Source organism: Mytilus galloprovincialis, chromosome 13 (assembly GCF_965363235.1).
Source record: "Mytilus galloprovincialis chromosome 13, xbMytGall1.hap1.1, whole genome shotgun sequence".
Taxonomy (NCBI): domain Eukaryota; kingdom Metazoa; phylum Mollusca; class Bivalvia; order Mytilida; family Mytilidae; genus Mytilus; species Mytilus galloprovincialis.
The window spans coordinates 73,128,652-73,150,446 of NC_134850.1; the positions used below are offsets into that span (position 1 = coordinate 73,128,652).

General features: G+C 36.3%; 1 protein-coding gene across 1 annotated transcript in view; it reads left to right on the plus strand.

Annotated features, from left to right (window-relative positions):
* Positions 1-21,795, plus strand: part of LOC143056406 (cyclin-D-binding Myb-like transcription factor 1) — a 45,941-nt gene that overhangs the window by 15,880 nt on the left and 8,266 nt on the right. The window contains exon 2 of the mRNA XM_076229496.1: positions 2,400-2,590. Within this exon, the coding sequence (XP_076085611.1) occupies positions 2,460-2,590 (131 nt within the window). The 5' untranslated portion in view covers positions 2,400-2,459. The remainder of the gene's footprint in view (positions 1-2,399; positions 2,591-21,795) is intronic.

Consider the following 21,795-nt stretch of genomic DNA (forward strand, 5'->3'; position numbering starts at 1 on the left):
AATAAACATGCTTTGATTTTACAAAATCTTCTTTCTATGGTTTCACCCTTAAGATTTTATGTAATGTGTTTCAAAAATTATGAAAATTCCTGTTTAAAATGTATGTGCTTTTTGATTCCTCCTTTATTTGGAGCACCCCTCGAGAGCTTCACGGGTACAGTGGAATCCGTATTTACAATGAACTGAAATTTTCAGCACCCTGATTCAGATCTGCTAAAACACATGGGATTCCAATGTATTTTTATATGTCTCAGCTAAAAGTCGAAGGTTGCAGTTGTTACTCGCAGTTGCACATCTGGCAGTCTGGTAAATTTAAAAGGAAATTATAGTTTACTGCTAATCAAAGGTTTAATTTTTTTAGTATATTTTTTTAATGTATTTATAAATTTATGTTTTGGTATGAATAATTACTAAAGCTATTAATCAGTGTGATGATTGTCTCAATAAAGTATCTTATAGTACTTCATTAACTGGTACCTCGTTAGCACTGCAAACAGTATCTTTAAATTTGAAAAAAATATAATTGTTAAAAGACATCAGATCTCATCAGAGACAACGAAGTCAAAAAGCGAGATACAGGTATGCTGTTTCTGGTGGCGGCTACGGCGGCATCAACAATGTATTAGTTTGTGATTAGGTCTAGTTTATATTTCATATGGCCATAAAAGTGCGAGGTTTGGCATGCCACAAAACCAGGTTCAACCCACCATTTTTTTCCTTTAAAAATGCCCTGTACCAAGTCAGGAATATGGTCATTGTTATATTATAGTTCGTTTCTGTGTGTATTACATTATAACGTTGTGTCGTTTGTTTTCTCTTATTTTTGAGTGTAAATTCACATTGCGATAAGACGTGTCACGGTACTTGTCTATCCCAAATTCATGTATTTGGTTTTGATGTTATATATATATGTTATATTTGTTATTCTCGTGGGATTTTGTCTATGTGTGTTACATTTTAGTGTTATGTCGTTGTTCTCCTCTTATATTTAATGCGTTTCCCTCGGTTTTAGTTTGTTATCCCGATTTTGTTTTTTGTCCATGGATTTATGAGTTTATGGGGAACCACAAGTGGTAGGTCAATGATATTTGGTATAATTAGTTGTGTAAGCATCAGCATATCTCATTTCCATGAACAATGATGAAGATAATCAGGCTATACCCCCATAGTCAATGGTCTATTGACTTTGAAAATTTTTCTGAGTTATCATGTATTAGTTTGTGATTTCATTTAGGTCAATTCTAGGGGAACCATTAGCATGATTAGTGGTAGGCCAATGTTAATTGGTATTCAGTTGTATAAGCATTGGCACATCTCATTTCCATGAGAATATTTGACCTCACCCCTCAGTCACAGTGTAATCACTTTGAAACTTATCTAAGCTAGTTTACATGTATTAGTTTGTGATTAGATCAGTTTAAGATGAACTGCTAATGTTAAGTCAATGATATTTGGTATGCAAATTTATTGGCATTTGCAAATATCGTTTCTATGGAGATTATATAGCCCCTCCCCCTCTTATTGACTTTGAAACTTTTCTATAGTTTACTAGTAAATATTTGTATTTAGCATGTTTAGATTTGAGATCGACTTATAATAAGTCAATGATTATGATTGTCTTTGGTATGCAGTTGTATAAGCATTGGCCTATCTCATTTACATGGAGATTGCCATGTAACTCAGTCATGATTCATTGACTTTGAATATCTTCATAACTTGTGTAAGATGTTAAAGTATTGCTAATTTGATTTCAATGATCAAAATTATAAAAAGGCGAGACATATCTCTGTGATAACAGTTTATTTTCATATTTATTATGTTTTCTGATGTTTAAGTACATATGATGATCATAAGAGTCACATTCTCATTACTGTAACCTGTACCATAGGATATTATAAGGACAGGTTCATCAATTAATAGATTCATTATATTAATCCCAGACAGTTAAATGAGACCTACAAATCAAAACAAAAACATAGATTCATATACAGTATGTACAATGTATCTTTTGAAGAAATGCAGTTTTGTTTTAATCTAAACTGTTATATTTTTTATTTGTACATTGTACTTGATGTATAAGATTAACATGATTAATGCATTACTGAAAAAGAAAATACACATGTGTTCTTTAGTACTTCTAGTATCATGTTACACTTCTACCTAAGAAAGGTAGATTTTTCTTATCACACGGAAGTGACTAAAGCCGTCAAAACCCCAGCTTAAACAGTGCTACATGTACATAGATTTGTAAACAAGTATAAGAACATTTTGCTATGGTTCAATGATTATTTCTATGTAATGCAATCAAAGGTTTATGAAGATATTGCTATGGTGACATTATAATAATAGCAATCTAATGAATTACATATTTCTATGGTGATAGGCTTATTATTGTGTAGTTATAGGTCTATGAAGAAATGAATTGTGATTGAAGATCTTGAAAAGATTGTTATTGCATTATGGAGAGAAGAAAACCTTCCAGGGGAAAGCCACTGTTTGTTGATGAAGAAACTGACCAACTTATCCATCCATATAACAATGCGTTGTCCAAAAAACAGGAATATTGGGAAGCCATGGGAATTTACTACAGGTATAGTTAAACAATAGTAATAAACAATGATATTCTTCTGGGTTCTATAATTCTCTCATTAATAAGGATGCAGACCATCTGGACCCTATTATTCCCTCCTTAGTAAGGGAGAAGACCTTCTGTACCCTATTATTCTCTCATTAGTAAGGGCGCAGACCTTCTGGACCCTATTAATCTCAAGCTAGAGAGAAGACCTTCTGGACCCTATTATTCTCTCATTAGTAAGGGAGAAAACCTTCTGGACCCTATTATTCTCTCATTAGTAAGGGACCAACCCTTCTTGACCCTATTATTCTCTCATTAGTAAGGGACCAACCCTTCTTGACCCTATTATTCTCTCATTAGTAAGGGAGCAGACCTTCAGGGCCCTATTATTCTCTAATAAGGGAGAAGAGACTTTATGAATCCTATTATTCTATCATTAGTAAGGGATCAACCCTTCTTGACCCTATTATTCTCTCATTAGTTAGGGACCAACCCTTCTTGACCCCATTATTCTCTCATTAGTAAGGGACCTACCCTTCTTAATCCTATTATTCTCTCATTAGTTAAAGAACAGACCTTCTGGACCCTATTAATCTCTAATTAGAGAAGAGACGTTCTGAATCCTATAATTCTCTTATTAGTAAGGGAGCAGACCTTCTGGACCCTATTAATCTGAGATGAATCGGAGAACCCGTTGTTGGGTTGCTCTCCCATAATTGGTAATTTTAAGGAAATTTTGCTGTTTTTGTTTATTATCTTGAATATTATTATAGATCATTGTAGATAGAGATAAACTGTAAACAGCAATAATGTTCAGCAAAGTAAGATCTACAAATAAGTCAACATGACCAAAATGGTCATCTGACCACTTTAGAAGTAATTGTCCTTTATAATCAATTTTAACAATTTTTTGTAAATTTTTGTTATCTTTTAAAAAATCTTCTCCTTTGAAACTAGTAGGACAAATTTATCCAAACTTATCCACAATCATCATTAGGGTATCTAGTTTAAAAAATATGTCTGATGACCCTGCCCTCAAACCTAGATGGCGGACATGGCTAAAAATAGTGCATATTGTGAAAGTACTTTTATTCGTGGTGTACCAATTTTCGTGGGTTTCATGGATGAATTTGTCCACAAATTTAATCGCCAACGAAATAAAACAACCATTGTCCAAATCAAGATATGGAAAGATTCCCATCGGTAGGTTTGACTACTTATATGATCTAGAGAATATATTTAATAACGCCAAATCTTAGAATACTTAAATAGCAGTCGCAGAACTACAACAGCATGCAAGATTATACCCATTTAATCTTTAATAACCTAAACTGTACAACTTCTGATGTTTTAATTCTCATAAAAAATATTTTTGATCTATGAAAGTCAGATTTCCAGTATTGATATGCTAGTACAATGTATGATAAAGTGTTCATTTTATATCCTCATAGTTCTCGTACAAATGGGAAATAATAATTTCATGCTGGGCTTGATTTTGATAAGAATCGTTTGACAATTCAAGATACTTTTATAGCATTTGTTTATGTTACTGTTTTCTTTAGATGACATGTTTATGGCCTAATTAACACCTTGATGGTCTTTAATCTGTTGATCACTTTATCATGGGTTAAAAAGTGTTATCACTATGAATTACACGGGTCAATGTTTACCTTGCAATTTCCTTCAATCCAGACTATTTGTAACCTTTAAATTATTTCTAAAGGTTTCATTTTTTTCAATTTTTTTCTTTAGAAAACTAAAATCAACGAATTTAAAAAACCCACGAACATGTAAATATTGCTCAAACCACGAAAATTGATACCCACGTATTAAAATACTTTCATAGTAGGGTAAACTTCAGTTTTGGGCTCATATCTCTGAAACCAAAGCATTTAGAGCAATTCTGCTGCGGATAAAATTGTTCATTAGGTTAAGATCTATCTGCCCATAAATTTTCAGACCTATCGCACAACTTGTTGTTGAGTTGCTGCCTCTAAATTGGTAATTTTAAGGAAATTTTGCTGTTTTTGGTTATTATCTTGAATATTATTATAGATAGAGATAAACTGTAAATAGCAATAATGTACAGCAAAGTAAGAGCTACAAATAAGTCAAATAACTAAAGTAGTCAATTGACCCCTTAAGGTGTTATTGCCTGTGTTCTTGTCTGCAATGACTTTTACAAGAACTGTTGACGGCTGGTTGATGTTTCTGTTGATCGGTCCTGATAATAGATATCCCATCTTTGACTGAACAGCGGTGGATCCGTTTCCTCTAATTACTTTGTCCTCGATAATGTCCAAATAGTGGCCATGGTCGGCACCTATGAGTAAGTCGATTTCTCAACGTTATGTACTTTGCACAGAATGTGCCAGTTTCAGTTCTCTCAAGTATGGCAAGCTCCATGTAGTCAGGGAAATATTGTTTTTATTTTTAATTGGGACGGCAATTTCTGGAACAATGAGTGTGCTAATATGCACATTTTCTCCTGTGTTGGTCTGTAGTTGTATTATTGCAATGTCTAAGTTACGAACATTCTGGAATAAATCTCAGAATGCAGACAGTTGAATGCTGACTATTTCTGTTGGTTTAATTTCTAGTTTATCAGCCACATTCTGAGTTATGAAAGAACGCTGTGCTCCTTCGTCAAATAATATGTTACATTCTACTTCTTGGTCGTTATATACAACTGGTGCAGTTGCTGTTTTCAGGAGAATGTCGTGACTCTGTTGTGATGAGTGCATTACTCTAGTCTCATTTGGTTTTCCACTTCATTTATCTCTGACTGTTGTATTGTAGGTTCCGGTTTCATACCTGGAATGACCTCTTTATCTTTACATATGCTAGTATGATGCATTCTGTTACACTTTTTGCATTGTTTAGTAGACTGGCATGCGGCCACTCAGTGTGACCCTAAATAGTTAAAGCATAACTGTTTCTGTTTTACAATTTGATTTCTTGTGTTTGCGTCTGTTACTTCAGTGCACTCCGTCGGAAAGTGTTCACCTGAACAAAATATACATGTACTTGTATTTACCTTCTTGTGTGTGTCTGTGGATTCACCCTTGTTGGATGTATGTGATTGCGTACCCATGAAAAATGCAGTGGCGTACAATCTGTCTGATTCAATGACTCCCTGTCCTGCCTCAAGTATTTCAATCTCTTTAGTTATAGATTTGCGTAGATTATCCAATATCAAATTATCTCTTCCGTGTTCTCATGCAATATTCTTTCTTATGTCAATCGGTAACTTGTCCAAAACTATGATACCAAAAGCGAACCATACATCTCTGAAGTTTGACCAAGTTACTCTAATCCTTGCATATATGATTCAAGTTTGTCTCTGTAAGACCTCAAGCTTAATGCATCCTTTGTTGGTTTGGATAAGTTCATGAGTGCTTTCATGTAAGCATGAACCAGTTTGCTAGGTTGTCCCAACCTATCTCTGAGAAGGTTGACTGCGGTTTCGTAGTTATCATTAGTCTAGCGAATCCCTCTACTGTTTTCGTGGTGCTTCCCTCAAGCTGGGCTTTAAGATAGTTAAACTTTTGAATTGGCGTTAATGTGTCGTTGTAGTGTATAGATGACTCGAAACAATCTCAAAATGTCTGCCACTTGAGAATATCTCCATTAAAATAGTAAGTCTAACTTTGGAAGCCTATGGTAATTAAGTTTTTGAAGATCTCGGGTCTTAATACTGACATTCTCTGACGGACGGGTACATGCACTGCCGGGGCGTGAATTGAATACTGCTGGTTCATAGAATCTATTGCACATGTGTGCATATCAACTCTAGCTTCGGATGTGAAATTATATGCGTCTGGGTAAAGTCTGCTCGTTGAAGGACCAACAGTATCATGCGAAATTATAGTATTTGTTTCAAAGGACTAAATAAATTTCCGAATTTGTCTAATTTTGCCATCAAGTTTGTACATACTCATCTGAGTCGGTGATTTTCTGCTCCAGATTTTCCTCCCATGTCTGTTCCAAAAGTCTGTTATTCAGGTCAATAAATTTTTTCTGTTTCTGCGTGACGGCATCATCAAGGGCTTTCACTTCTTCAACTTCTGTGTCTGTTTTTGACTTTAACTTGTCCAAAGGTTTCGGCACAATTAAATGTTGAAGAATCTTAATAAATCAAGTGTTATGTTTTCTATACGTTCAATCGTCATGATAGCTAATGCATATAATATATAACGTCACACAGTAAAGGGTTATGGTAACAACGTTACCATAGTGTAACGTTTGTACTTTGCGTATTTTCCGACAGACCCTCTTATTCTCTCATTATTCTCTCATTAGTAAGGGAGCAGATCTTCTGGACCCTATTGTTCTCGAATAAGTAAGGGTGCAGACCTTCTAGACCCTATTATTCTTTCATTAGTAAGGGGACAGACCTTCTGCACCCTATTATTCTTTCATTAGTAAGGGAGCAGACCTTTGGGACCATATTATTCTTTCATTAGTAAAAGAGAAGACCTTCTGGACCCTATTATTGTCTCATTAGTAAGGGAGAAGACCTTCTGCACCCTATTATTCTCTAATTAGTAAGGGAACAGACCTTCTAGGCCTAATTATTCTTTCATTAATAAGGGAGAAGACCTTCTGGAACTTATTATTCTCTCATCAGTAAAGAACAGACCTTCTGGACCCTATTATTCTCTCATTATTAAGGGAGCAGCCCTTGTTGACCCAATTATTCTTTCATTAGTAAGGGAGAAGACCTGCTGGACCCTATTATTCTCTCTTTAGTAAGGAAGCAAAACTCCTGGACCCTTTTATTCTCTTATTAGTAAGGAGCAGACCTTCTGGGACCTATTACTCTCGAATAAGTAAAGGAGCAGACCTTCTGGACCCTATTATTCTCTCATTAGTAATTGAGCAGACCTTCTGGACCCTTTTATTCTCTCCTTAGTAAGGGAGCAGACCTTCTGGACCCTTTTATTATTCCTCATTAGTAAGGGAGCAGATCTTCTGGACCCTATCCTCTCCTTAGTAAGGGAGCAGACCTTCTGGACCCTTTTATTATTCCTCATTATTAAGGGAGCAGACCTTCTTGACCCTTTTATTCTCTCCTTAATAAGGGAGCAGACCTTCTTTCCCCTTTTATTCTCTCCTTAGTAAGGGAAAAAACTTTCTGGACCCTATTACTCTCTCCTTAGTAAGGTAGATGACCTTCTGAAAACTTTTATTCTCATCTTTGTAAGGGAGAAGACTTTTTTGACCCTATTAATCTCTCCTTAGTAAGGCAGCAGACCTTCTTGACCCTATTATTCTCTTGTTAGTAAGGGAGAAGACCTTCTGTGCTCTATTATTCTCTCCTTAGTAGGGGAGAAGACTTTCTAGACCCTAGTATTCCTAATTAGTAAGGGAGAAGACCTTCTGGACCCTATTATTCTTTCTTAATAAAGGAGAAGACTTTCTGGACCCTATTATTCCTAATTTGTAAGGGAGACGACTTTCTGGATCCTATTATTCTCTCCTTAGTAAGGGAGAAGACCTTCTGAATCCTTTTATTCTCTCCTTAGTATGGCAGACATGCAGACCTTCTGCACCCTTTTATTCTCTCCTTAGTAAGGGAGCAGACCTTCTGGACCCTATTATTCTCTCCTTAGTAAGGGAGAAGACCTTCTGAATCCTTTTATTATCTCCTTAGTATGGCAGACATGCAGACCTTCTGCACCCTTTTATTCTCTCATTAGTAAGGGATCAGACCTTCTGGACCCTTTTATTCTCTCCTAGTAAGGGAGAAGACCTTCTGGACCCTATTATTCTCTCCTTATTAAGGGAGAAGACTTTCTGGACCCTAGTATTCTCTCCTTGGTACCACAGACATGCAGACCTTCTGGACCCTATTATTCTCTCCTTAGTAAGGGAGAAGCCTTTCTAGACTCTATTATTCCTAATTAGTAAGGTAGCAGACCTTCTGGACCCTATTATTCCTCATTTGTAAGGGAGCAGACCTTCTGGACCCTATTATTCTCTCATTAGTAAGGAAGAAGACCTTTTGGACACTATTACTCGAACCCCCCCCCCCCCCCCCCCCCCCCCCTTCAGTAAATATGTTTCAAAAAGCCCTGCTTTTCAATTCAACTACATGTACTTAATAATATATGGTTTTTTTTGCAAAATATTGTAAAAACTATCATTTGAACAGAATTTTTGTATGCGTTATGACCTTTGTGGAAAGTCAACTTGAAATTGATAGTACAAACATAAAACACAATAAGTACATTGTTCAAACACTTGTATCTAGGATTGGCTATTTTTAAAGTTCGATAACTATTCAGATTACGTAAATTACATTTTACTAGTATTTTACACGTGCAGTTGAATTATTTTTGAAAATAATACTAATACAAATGTATTACAGTAACAATGAAAACAATGGCAATTGTATCCCTCAGAGCAATCTGCTCTCTGATTTTTAAAGGCAGTGCTTTAAGGCCTGACTTTCAAGTCATGAGGTACATCTTTTCATACTCAACGTCCAACTAATCTATGTAGAAGGTCTTTTGGCTAGAAATAGATCCGGAAATGTTCAATTTTCTCCTCTTCTTTTTATGGTATGATATGGTTTTTGTTTCTTTCATTTACATTGGGTAATAAAGAAACTATCAGTGTGTATTTTTCGTTTTAAAAAACTTGTTATTAATGTGTATTTTGCATTATAAGCAGTCAACCTGATTACAAACTATCATTATTTGTATTCCGTGTGAAAAGAAGTCGGGTAAATTTCGAGTGTTATCTGGCATCTAATAATTTTTTAATTTGTTCAGACGTTGATATAACAATGAAAGGTCGACTGAACATGATTGATATTGCATCTTCTATAATTCACAGAGGAATTCGGTTTATGAACGAGAAACCGTAAAGCGTTTTCAATTTCGGTCCTCAATCCTAAAACCTTATGGCCTTATGGCACAACTCTTCTCATTGGTGCATATAACGCCCTATTGTATCTTCCTCCATGTTTTTTCCTCCATGTACTTTAATTTTGTTATTGCTGTTACGATTGAGGTTGCGGATGTTCGGGTAAGTTGAAACGTCCTGTTTTTGAAATAAAGCCGAAATGATTTCTAACTTCCGTTTATATTCTTCTGTGTTTTCGTGATCTAGTCTTCCTAGCAGGGTGAATGTGTTGATCTTGCGTATTCCAATTTCTTTTGTAATTTGGTGGTACATTTCTTCTCTATAACTTTCGTAATTGGTTCACTCTGTGAGGTAGTGCTGTTGTGTTTCCTTAGATCCGTAGCTGCATAAGTCGGTGGTGTTTTGCCCTGTGCGTTGTTTATAATAGTTAAGGGTTGTGTAGCCAGTTCTAAGTTGTATAAAGATGCTGAAGAGTTTTTTTGATGTTTTTAACGTTTGGTGTAATCTCAAAAAGGTCTCTTCCTGTGTTGCTTAGTTCCCATCGTCTTTGCCACTTCATCATGACAATCTTGTGTGCACCTTGTTTTACGTCTTGAAGGGTGATTATGTTGTTTTTTGGCAAGAGTTGTGTTGCTTCTTCTGCTGCTTGCTTTGCCAATAAGTCCGCTTCATCGTTCCCATGAATATTTGCATGTCCTGGTGTCCATAGGATGCAAATTTCCATCCCTTTAGTTCTTAGGTCCTCGATGTGTTCTCTGATGTCTCGAATCACATCAATATATAGGATTTGGGTGCCCAGTTTAGTGTGAGGAGTCCTACTGCACTTTGACTGTCAGAGAAGATCTTAAGTGTGGTGATGGTGTCGTGTAGTCTTTCCAGTATACAAAATTCCAGTACCATTACAATTGCTACAAGCTCTGCTAGTTAGATGGTTCCTCTTTGAGCGACAGGTCTGTGTAGTCGTATGGCTGGTCTTGAGTCTTCTGTGTATATTATTGCACCAGCTCCACATGGTCCAGGGTTTCCCATGCATGATCCATCAGTGTATGCAGTTGCTTGGTCATTTGTTGTGTTACCTATTAATTCTGTCATGACTGTTATGCATAGTTTCTTTTGTTCTGATGTTCTTGATTTCGAGCTGCCGAGTCTGTTCCAGTATGATGGTGTTGTTTTTGTCCTTGATGTTTCTCCAAGTCTATAAGTAAATTCCGGCTCTATTAAATTGATGTTAATGCCAGTTTTTTATGCCCCACCTACGATAGTAGAGGGGCATTATGTTTTCTGGTCTGTGCGTCCGTTCGTTCGTTCGTTCGTTCGTTCGTCCGTCTGTCCCGCTTCAGGTTAAAGTTTTTGGTCGAGGTAGTTTTTGATGAAGTTGAAGTCCAATCGACTTCAAACTTGGTACACATGTTCCCTATGATATGATCTTTCTAATTTTAATGCCAAATTAGAGATTTTACCCCAATTTCACGGTCCACTGAACATAGAAAATGATAGTGCGAGTGGGGCATTCGTGTACTGAGGACACATTCTTGTTTCCATTTCAAATGATTGACATGGCGCTTTGCCCATTGGTGTTATATGGATGTCATGGCCTATTTCTTCTTGGTAATTTATAAGTTGTTGTTTAATAGGTTCTTTTATGGACTTTGATTGGATTTTTGCAATTTCTCTTATAGCAATTTCTTCGATTCTTAGGTCTATTGGTAAAACTCCAGCCTCAATTTATAAAGCTTCTCTGCCTGATGCTGATGGCATATCTAGGCACAGAGTGAGCGCTTTCCTCTGTAACCTATCCAGTTTTTGGAGGTCTTTTTGTTCAGCAACCTGCCATGCTGGGCAGCTATATTCCACCACAGATCTTATTAGACAAAAGTACAATTGTAACAGTTTCTTGGTATTCATCTTACTGATTTGTCTTACTTCTCGTAATATGGTCAGATTTCTACTTGCTCTTTTTTCAAGTGTTTCTAGGTGTTTTCCAAACGTCATCTTCTCGTCCAGTATTACTCCGAGTAACTTTGGGTTTGGGTTATAATTTAGGTCTTTTCCATTTAATTTAAAATTGAGAATGGAAATGGGGAATGTTTCAAAGAGACAACAACCCGACCAAAATAAAAAACAACAGCAGAAGGTCACCAACAGGTCTTCAATGTAGCGAGAAATTCCCGCACCCAGAGGCGTCCTTCAGCTGGCCCCTAAACAAATATATACTAGTTCAGTGATAATGAACGCCATACTAATTTCCAAATTGTACACAAGAAACTAAAATTAAAATAATACAAGACTAACAAAGGCCAGAGGCTCCTGACTTGGGACAGGCGCAAAAATGCGGCGGGGTTAAACATGTTTGAAATTTTTTGTTTTATCGTCTTTACTGATTTTCTTTTTTTTCAATGCTGATGTTAACTCTCCATTTTCTGGTCCATTCTATTGCTTTTCCGATGTCATCTATTTGCTCTGGCTTTTTGGATTGCCACATTGTACTGTCATCTGCAAATTTTGTGTTTTCACCTTTGATATCATTCAGAAAATCGTTAATATAGATGTTCAACAGAGTAGGAGCTAGCACAGAGCCCTGTGGTAATCCTATATTTGTTTCAAATTCAGTTCCTATGAACCCATCAAATATACATTTTGCCATTCTGTTGTTCAGAAAGTTTTTAATCCATTTCCATGTTTTTCCTTGGATTCCTAGTTTATGTAGCTTTACCATTAGTCCTTCTCTCTAGATTGAGTCATATGCTTTTTCCAGGTCAATTAGACATGCCAAAGTTATTTCACCCTTGTTGTATTTCTCTATGAGGTTTTGGATAAATCGCAGTAGACAGTTGGAGGTAGAGTGGTTTTTCCTAAAGCCTTCTTGATTTATATCAATAATCTGCATTCCCTCTATAAAGGCTGCAAGTCGGTTTAGGATTATCCTCTCTGTTATTTTACACATGACACTAGTGAGGCTGATTGGTCTATAAGATGACGGAGAATAGTAGTTGGTCTTTCCTTGTTTGCGAAGGAATTTGACATTGGCAGTTTTCCTTTCTGTAGGGAGTTTCCCATTGTTCCATGATAGGTTAATCATAACTCTCATTGCTTCTATGAATTTTGGTCCCGCAAATTTAAATAATTCTGGGAAGTGGTCGTCTGCTCCAGGTGATTTGCCTATTTCAAGTGCAAAGATGGCGTCTTCTACTTCATCAGATGTAATTTCATAGTCCAATTTTTGTTTTGTTGCTTTTATTTTATCTTCCATATTGCATATGTTTTTATACTCTTCCATTGTTAAGGTCTTTCCCCTACTTGAGGAAAGACCTTATTGTTTTTCTACTGTTTTTTTTTTAAGGTCTTTCCTCTCCGCGAAGTAAAGAAAGAATCAATAGAGACACTTACTAAGGTGTATTTAAGAAGGGGTCATATCAGTAGGTGATGTTATAAGTAGAAAAAGGATCATTAGAGACAATTTCTATGGAGTCTACTAGAAGGTGTTATATCAGCAGGTGATGTAATAAGTAAAGGAAGGATCAATAGATACACTTTCTATGTTGTCTATAAGATGGGGTCATATCAGCAGGTGATGTACTAAGTAAAGAAAGTATCAATAGAGACAGTTATATGGTGTCTACAGGAAGATGTCATATCAGTATGAATTGTTATAAGTAAAGAAAGAATCAATAGGAGACTTTCTATGTTGTCTATAAGAAGGGGTCATATCAGCAGGTGATGTTATAAGTAAAGAAAGAATCAATAGAGACACTTACTAAGGTGTATTTAAGAAGGGGTCATATCAGTAGGTGATGTTATAAGTAGAAAAAGGATCATTAGAGACAATTTCTATGGAGTCTACTAGAAGGTGTTATATCAGCAGGTGATGTAATAAGTAAAGGAAGGATCAATAGATACACTTTCTATGGTGTCTATAAGATGGGGTCATATCAGCAGGTGATGTACTAAGTAAAGAAAGTATCAATAGAGACAATTCTATGGTGACTACAGGAAGATGTCATATCAGCATGAATTGTTATAAGTAAAGAAAGGATCAATAGAGACACTCTATATGTTTTCTATATGAAGGGGTCATATCAGCAGGTGATGTACTAAGTAAAGAAAGTATCAATAGAGACAGTTATATGGTGTCTACAGGAAGATGTCATATCAGTATGAATTGTTATAAGTAAAGAAAGAATCAATAGGAGACTTTCTATGTTGTCTATAAGAAGGGGTCATATCAGCAGGTGATGTTATAAGTAGAAAAAGATCATTAGAGACAATTTCTATGGAGTCTACTAGAAGGGGTCATATCAGCAGGTTATGTAATAAGTAAAGAAAGGATCAATAGAGACACTCTATATGTTTTCTATATGAAGGGGTCATAACAGCAGGTGATGTACTAAGTAAAGAAAGGATCAATAGAGACACTCTATATGTTTCCTATATGAAGGGGTCATATCAGCAGGTGATGTACTAAGTAAAGAAAGTATCAATAGAGACAGTTCTATGGTGTCTACAGGAAGATGTCATATCAGCATGAATTGTTATAAGTAAAGAAAGAATCAAATGAGACACTTTCTATGGTGTCTATAAGAAGGGGTCATATCAGCAGGTGATGTTATAAGTAAAGAAAGAATCAATAGAAACACTTACTAAGGCGTATTTAAGAAGGGGTCATACCAGTAGGTGATGTTATAAGTAGAAAAAGGATCATTAGAGACAATTTCTATGGAGTCTACTAGAAGGTGTTATATCAGCAGGTGATGTAATAAGTAAAGGAAGGATCAATAGATACACTTTCTATGGTGTCTATAAGAAGGGGTCATATCAGCAGGTGATGTACTAAGTAAAGAAAGTATCAATAGAGACAGTTCTATGGTGTCTACAGGAAGATGTCATATCAGCATGAATTGTTTTAAGTAAAGAAATAATCAAATGAGACACTTTCTATGGTGTCTATAAGAAGGGGTCATATCAGCAGGTGATGTTATAAGTAGAAAAAAAGGATCATAAGAGACAATTTCTATGGAGTCTATAAGAATGTGTTATATCAGCAGGTGATGTAATAAGTATAGAAAGGATCAATAGAGACACTTTCTATGGTATCTATAGCAAGGTGTCATATCAGCATGAATTGTTATAAGTAAAGAAAGGATCAATAGAGACACTCTATATGCTTTCTATATGAAGGGGTCATATCAGCAGGTGATGTACTAAGTAAAGAAAGTATCAATAGAGACAGTTATATGGTGTCTACAGGAAGATGTCATATCAGTATGAATTGTTATAAGTAAAGAAAGAATCAACAGGAGACTTTCTATGTTGTCTATAAGAAGGGGTCATATCAGCAGGTGATGTTATAAGTAGAAAAAGATCATTAGAGACAATTTCTATGGAGTCTACTAGAAGGGGTCATATCAGCAGGTTATGTAATAAGTAAAGAAAGGATCAATAGAGACACTCTATATGTTTTCTATATGAAGGGGTCATAACAGCAGGTGATGTACTAAGTAAAGAAAGGATCAATAGAGACACTCTATATGTTTCCTATATGAAGGGGTCATATCAGCAGGTGATGTACTAAGTAAAGAAAGTATCAATAGAGACAGTTCTATGGTGTCTACAGGAAGATGTCATATCAGCATGAATTGTTTTAAGTAAAGAAAGAATCAAATGAGACACTTTCTATGGTGTCTATAAGAAGGGGTCATATCAGCAGGTGATGTTATAAGTAGACAAAAAGGATCATAAGAGACAATTTCTATGGAGTCTATAAGAATGTGTTATATCAGCAGGTGATGTAATAAGTAAAGAAAGGATCAATAGAGACACTTTCTATGGTATCTATAGCAAGGTGTCATATCAGCAGGTGATGTTATAAGTAAAGAAAGGATCAATAGAGACACTTTCTATGGTTTCTATAAGACGGGGGTCATATCAGCAGGTGATGTTATAAGTAAAGAAAGGATCAATAGAGACACTTTCTATGGTATCTATAGCAAGGTGTCATATCAGCAGGTGATGTAATAAGTAAAGAAAGGATCAGTAGAGAGTCCCTGAGAATGTGGGAGTCCTTTTGGATAAATAAATATGGTGTCTATAAAACGGGGTCATATCAGCAGGTGATGTAATAAGTAAAGAAAGAACCAATAGACACTTTCTATGGTGTTTTTTAGACGGGTTCATATCAGCAGGTGATGTTATAAGTGAAGAAAGAATCAAAAGAGACACTTTCTATGGTGTCTATAGGAAGGGGTCATATCAGCAGGTGATGTTATAAGTAAAGAAAGGATCAATAGAGACACTTTCTATGGTGTCTATAGGAAGGGATCATATCAGCAGGTGATGTAATAAGTAAAGAAAGGATCGATAGAAACACTTTCTATCGCGTCTATAGGAAGATGTCATAACAGCAGGTGATGTAATAAGTAAAGAAAGGATCAATAGAGACAATTTCTATGGTTTCTATAAGACGGGGGTCATATCAGCAGGTGATGTTATAAGTAAAGAAAGGATCAATAGAGACACTTTCTATGGTGTCTATAGGAAGGGGTCATATCAGCAGGTGATGTAATAAGTAAAGAAAGGATCAATAGAGACACTTTCTTTGTGTCTATAGGAAGGGGTCATATCAGCAGGTGATGTTATATGTAGAAAAAGGATCATTAGAGACACTTTCTATGGTATCTATAGGAAGGTGTCATATCAGCAGGTGATGTAATAAGTAAAGAAAGGATCAATAGAGAAACTTTCTATGGTGTCTATAGGAAGATGTCATATCAGCATGTATTGTTATAAGTAAAGAAAGGATCAATAGAGACACTCTATATGTTTCCTATATGAAGGGGTCATATCAGCAGGTATTGTTATAAGTAAAGAAAGAATCAATAGAGACACTTTCTATGGTGTCTATAAGAAGGGGTTATATCAGCAGGTGATGTTATAAGTAGAAAAAAAGGATCATAAGAGACAATTTCTATGGAGTCTATAAGAAGATGTTATATCAGCAGGTGATGTAATAAGCAAAGAAAGGATCAATAGAGACACTTTCTATGGTATCTATAGCAAGGTGTCATATCAGCAGGTGATGTAATAAGTAAAGAAAATTTCAATTGAGACACTTTCTATGGTGTCTATAGGAAGGGGTCATATCAGCAAGTGATGTTATAAGTAAAGAAAGGATCAGTAGAGACAAAGTCCCTGAGAATGTGGGAGTCCTTTTGGATGAATAAATATGGTGTCTATAAGACGGGGTCATATCAGCAGGTTATGTAATAAGTAAAGAAAGAACCAATAGAGACACTTTCTATGGTGTTTCTAAGACGGGGTCATATCAGCAGGTGATGTTATAAGTGTAGAAAGAATCAAAAGAGACACTTTCTATTTTAGTATATAGGAAGGGGTCATATCACCAGGTGATGTTATAAGTAAAGAAAGGATCAATAGAGACACTTTTTATGGTGTCTATAGGAAGGTGTCATATCAGCAGGTGATGTTATAAGTAAAGAAAGGATCAATAGAGACAATTTCTATGGTGTCTACAGGAAGTAGTCATATCAGCAGGTGATGTAATAAGTAAAGAAAGGATCATTAGAGACAATTTCTATGGAGTCTATTAGAAGGTGTTATATCAGCAGCTGATGTAATGAGTAAAGAAAGGATCAATAGAGACACTTTCTATGGTGTCTATAAGACGGGGTCATATCAGCAGGTGATGAACTAAGTAAAGAAAGTATCAATAGAGACAATTCTATGGTGTCTACAGGAAGATGTCATATCAGCATGTATTGTTATAAGTAAAGAAAGGATCAATATAGACACTCTATATGTTTCCTATATGAAGGGGTCATATCAGCAGGTGATGTTATAAGTAAAGAAAGAATTAATAGAGACACTTTCTATGGTGTCTATAGGAAGAGGTCATATCGGCAGTTGATATAATAAGTAAAGAAAGGATCAATAGAGACACTTTCTATGGTGTCTATAAGACGGGGTCATATCAGCAGGTGATGTAATAAGTAAAGAAAGGATCAATTGAGACACTTTCTATGGTGTCTATAGGAAGGGGTCATATCAGCAGGTGATGTAATAAGTAAAGAAAGGATCGATAGAAACACTTTCTTTGGCGTCTATAGGGAGGTGTCATAACAGCAGGTGATGTAATAAGTAAAGAAAGGATCAATAGAGACAATTTCTATGGAGTCTATATGACGGGGGTCATATCAGCAGATGATGTTATAAGTAAAGAAAGGATCAGTAGAGACACTTTCTATGGTGTCTATAGGAAGGGGTCATATCAGCAGGTGATGTAATAAGTAAAGAAAGGATCAATAGAGACACTTTCTATGGTGTCTATAGGAAGGGGTCATATCAGCAGGTGATGTAATAAGTAAAGAAAGGATCAATAGAGACACTTTCTATGGTGTCTGTAGGAAGGGGTCATATCAGCAGGTGATGTTATATGTAGAAAAAGGATCATTAGAGACACTTTATATGGTATTTATAGGAAGGTTTCATATCAGCAGGTGATGTAATAAGTAAAGAAAGGATCAATAGAGACACTTTCTTTGGTGTCTATAAGATGGGGTCATATCAGCAGGTGATGTAATAAGTAAAGAAAGGATCAATAGAAACACTTTTTATGGTGTCTATAGGAAGGTGTCATATCAGCAGGTGATGTAATAAGTAAAGAAAGGATCAATAGAGACAATTTCTATGGTGTCTATAATATATAAAAAAGAAGATATGGTATGATTGCCAATGAGACAACTATCTACAAAAGACCAAAATGACACAAACATTAACAACTATAGGTCACCGTACGGCCTTCAACAATGAGCAAAGCCCATACCGCATAGTCAGCTATAAAAGGCCCCGATAAGACAATGTAAAACAATTCAAACGAGAAAACTAACGGCCTCATTTATGTAAAAAATGAACGAAAAACAAATATGTAACACATAAACAAACGACAACCACTGAATTACAGGCTCCTGACTTGGGATAGGCACATACATAAATGATGTGGCGGGGTTAAACATATAAGACGGGTGTCATATCAGCAGGTGATTTAATAAGTAAAGAAAGGATCAATACGGCGGTTTTGCTGAGATATGGCACGTAGGTACGTGGAATGCGCAATGTTTCTATAGCAATTAGGGTATCTCTCCAAGATTTCCACTCAGCTGCTGTCTCATGGGAGAGAGGTTGGTCCCAATCGACCGTTTCTGATACTATTTTCCTTAATAGGAGTTTTCCTTGTATAATCACCGGAGCCAAAAATCCAAGAGGATCATAGAGACTGTTTATCGTCGATAAAATTCCTCTCCGAGTGATCGGTTTGTTTTCTGATGAAAATTGAAATAAGAATTTGTCAGTGTTTACGTCTCTGTTGAGACCAAGACTACGTTGTAGGGGTTTGCTATCGCATTCTAGGTCAAGATCCTTTAGATTTGAAGCCAAATCACTGGCATGAAACGCAGACTTAACTTCTGCACAATTAGAGACGAACTTGTGAAGCCTTAAGTTTCCATACTTTGCTAATGCTTGTTGTGTGTCCCTCATGAGCTTAACAGCTACCTCTTTTGTAGGACATGACGTAAGACCGTCGTCGACATAGAAGTCTCTTGTAACAAAACTAGTCACGTGACTGCCGAACTCTTGTTCTGATGTCTGAGCTGCTTTTCTGAGTCCAAGTGTAGCAACGGCAGGTGACGGACTATAACCAAAAACATGAACTCTCATGCGGTATTCGACAAGGTTCTCTTGTAGGTCGTTGTCTTTATGCCACAAAAATCTCAGATAATTTCGATGGTCTTTTCTTACTACAAAACAGTGAAACATTTGTTGAACTTCTGCAGTTACTGCGACCATTTCTTTCCTGAAACGCAGCAGTACTCCCAAGAGATCATTGGTCAAGTCTGGACCTGTAAGCAGGACGCTGTTAAGTGAAACTCCGTTACATTTGGCTGAAGAATCAAACACACCTCTTATCTGATCGGGTTGCTTCGGATGATAAACGCCAAACAATGGCAAATACCAGCACTTCTCATGTTCGTGCAATGGTGGAGCAAGCTCTGCATGATTATTGTCTAGGATCTTACTCATAAATGTAAGAAAGTGTTCCCGCTTAACTGGGTTTCTATTCAGACTGATGTCTAACATATTAGCCCGATGTGGAGCTTGTTGTCTGTTGCTTGGCAACGGCTGTCTTGGCACTCGGAACGGCAACGGTGCTACCCAACTTCCTTCCGAGTCTCTCTTAAATTCGTTGTCATCTGCTTCATGAATATTTTGTCCTCATATGACATTACAGGTTTATCATCGTCCTTTGTTTGTTCAAAGAGTGGCGATTGTAAAGCTTTCTTAACAGGGTCTGTGTAATTTTCCCGAATGTCAAATTTGCTTGTACATGGTTGAAACGTTGAAGGTTGTCCTGTAGGTAAAATGTTGGTTATTTTGACATTTAACTCAAGAGGCACATGCTGCTTGTTAATGCAAGTTTCTCCTATCACTACCCAACCCAGTTTCAATTGTTGTGCATATGGAGTTCTAGATGGTCCTATGCGCTGGTCAAGCACGTGGTGTGCTTCTATAAGGTCTCTGCCAATTAAGAGAAGAATTTGGCAATTTTCCTCTATAGGTGGAATGCTACCCCTAAGTTCTTTTAAATGAGGGTGATGTATTGTTACTTCAGGAGTAGGAATTTCATCCCTATTATTGGGAATATGATCACATTCAATCAGTACAGGAAGGTCAAACTTGTCATTACCATTGATTGATTCCATGACAAAACCTTTTCCTCTTTTGCCGGAAGTGACTACTTTGCCGGAGCATGTTGATAAAGTATAGTTCTCCGGTTTATCTTTGACGTCGAAAAGATTAAAGAATTCGGGCGATGCTAGTGACCGGTTGCTTTGGTCATCAATGATGGCGTACATGCGCATAACTTTGTACTGGTTATTTTTGTGATAAACATTCACAGGAAGTATTTTAGCACAAGATTTCCCGCCATATGTATCTTTGCAGATCTCAGTACAGGAAGAGTTAACTGATGTTGCCTTAGTTTCAGCCGATTATATAGGCTCCCCGCCGTAGACTGTGAACTCGCAGGTTGCTGTGGTCTAGTGATGTGAAGTGCGGTAGTGTGTTGTTTACTTCCACATTCTTTACAACTTATGTGTGCATTGCATTCCCGGCTCCTGTGTGTGGTAGAATCACAACACTTGTAACATAAATTGTTTTCTTTCAAAAGACCTTTGCGCTCCTCTATTGACTTGGCTCGGAACGCTCGACATTCATGTAAGGAATGCTTTGTATTGTGTAGAATACAAAGACCTTGTTTGCTGGCGTCTCCAGATTGCTGCTCAACCTCTGTTTTATGAGTATCCACTTTAGTCTTGGGGTAAGACGTGAACCTTGGCGCAGCACCTTTTGTATTTGGTGTGACTTTTGACCCAAAGAGGAGTCCAGGATCGTTTTTAATTCTACTGATTTCACTGATGAATGCAGATAACTTTGTAAAAGGAGGAAAGGCAGCGCCGTGGTTAGATTTGTATCTAGACGCCCTTGTAAAAAGTAAAATCACAAAAATACTGAACTCGGAGGAAAATCAATTTGGAAAGTCCATAATCACATGGCAAAATCAAAAAACAAAACGCATCAAAAACGAATGGACAAGAACTGTCATATTCCTGACTTGGTACAGGCATTTTCAAATGTAGAAAATGGTGGATTAAACCTGGTTCTATAGCGCTAACCCTCTCACTTTAATAACAGTCTCATCAAATTCCGTTACATTTACATGATGCGTTAAATTAACAGTCACAATTAATAAAATAGTCAAAATATGGGTACATCAGTCATCATCGTATAACAATTTAACAGGACACAAAAACACCTACTATCTACGAACACATGGATTGATTTGAGTGTCTGACGTCAGAAAAAATATATACGTCACATAAATTTGTCGTTCAATGTGCATACAATAGTTATCAAAAGTACCAGGATTATAAACAATTTTAAATTTACATAGGCAATGAGCGCATACAGGGTTAAAAAATCAAAAGTATGTAAGAATCCAAAACTTTAAAAGGAACAATTTAACAGGACACAAAAACCTATCTACGAACACATGGATTTATTTGAGTGTCTGACGTAACATTTACATAGGCAATGTACGCATAAATTTGTTGTTCAATGTGCATACAAACAATTTTAAAATTTTCATAGGCAATTTACGCATACAGGGTTAAAAAATCAAAAGTATGTAAGAATAAATTACAGAAATAGACCGAGATTCAAACTAGTTCAAAAGTTATACATAGAATTTATGAGAATCCAAAAATTGTTAATTCCAC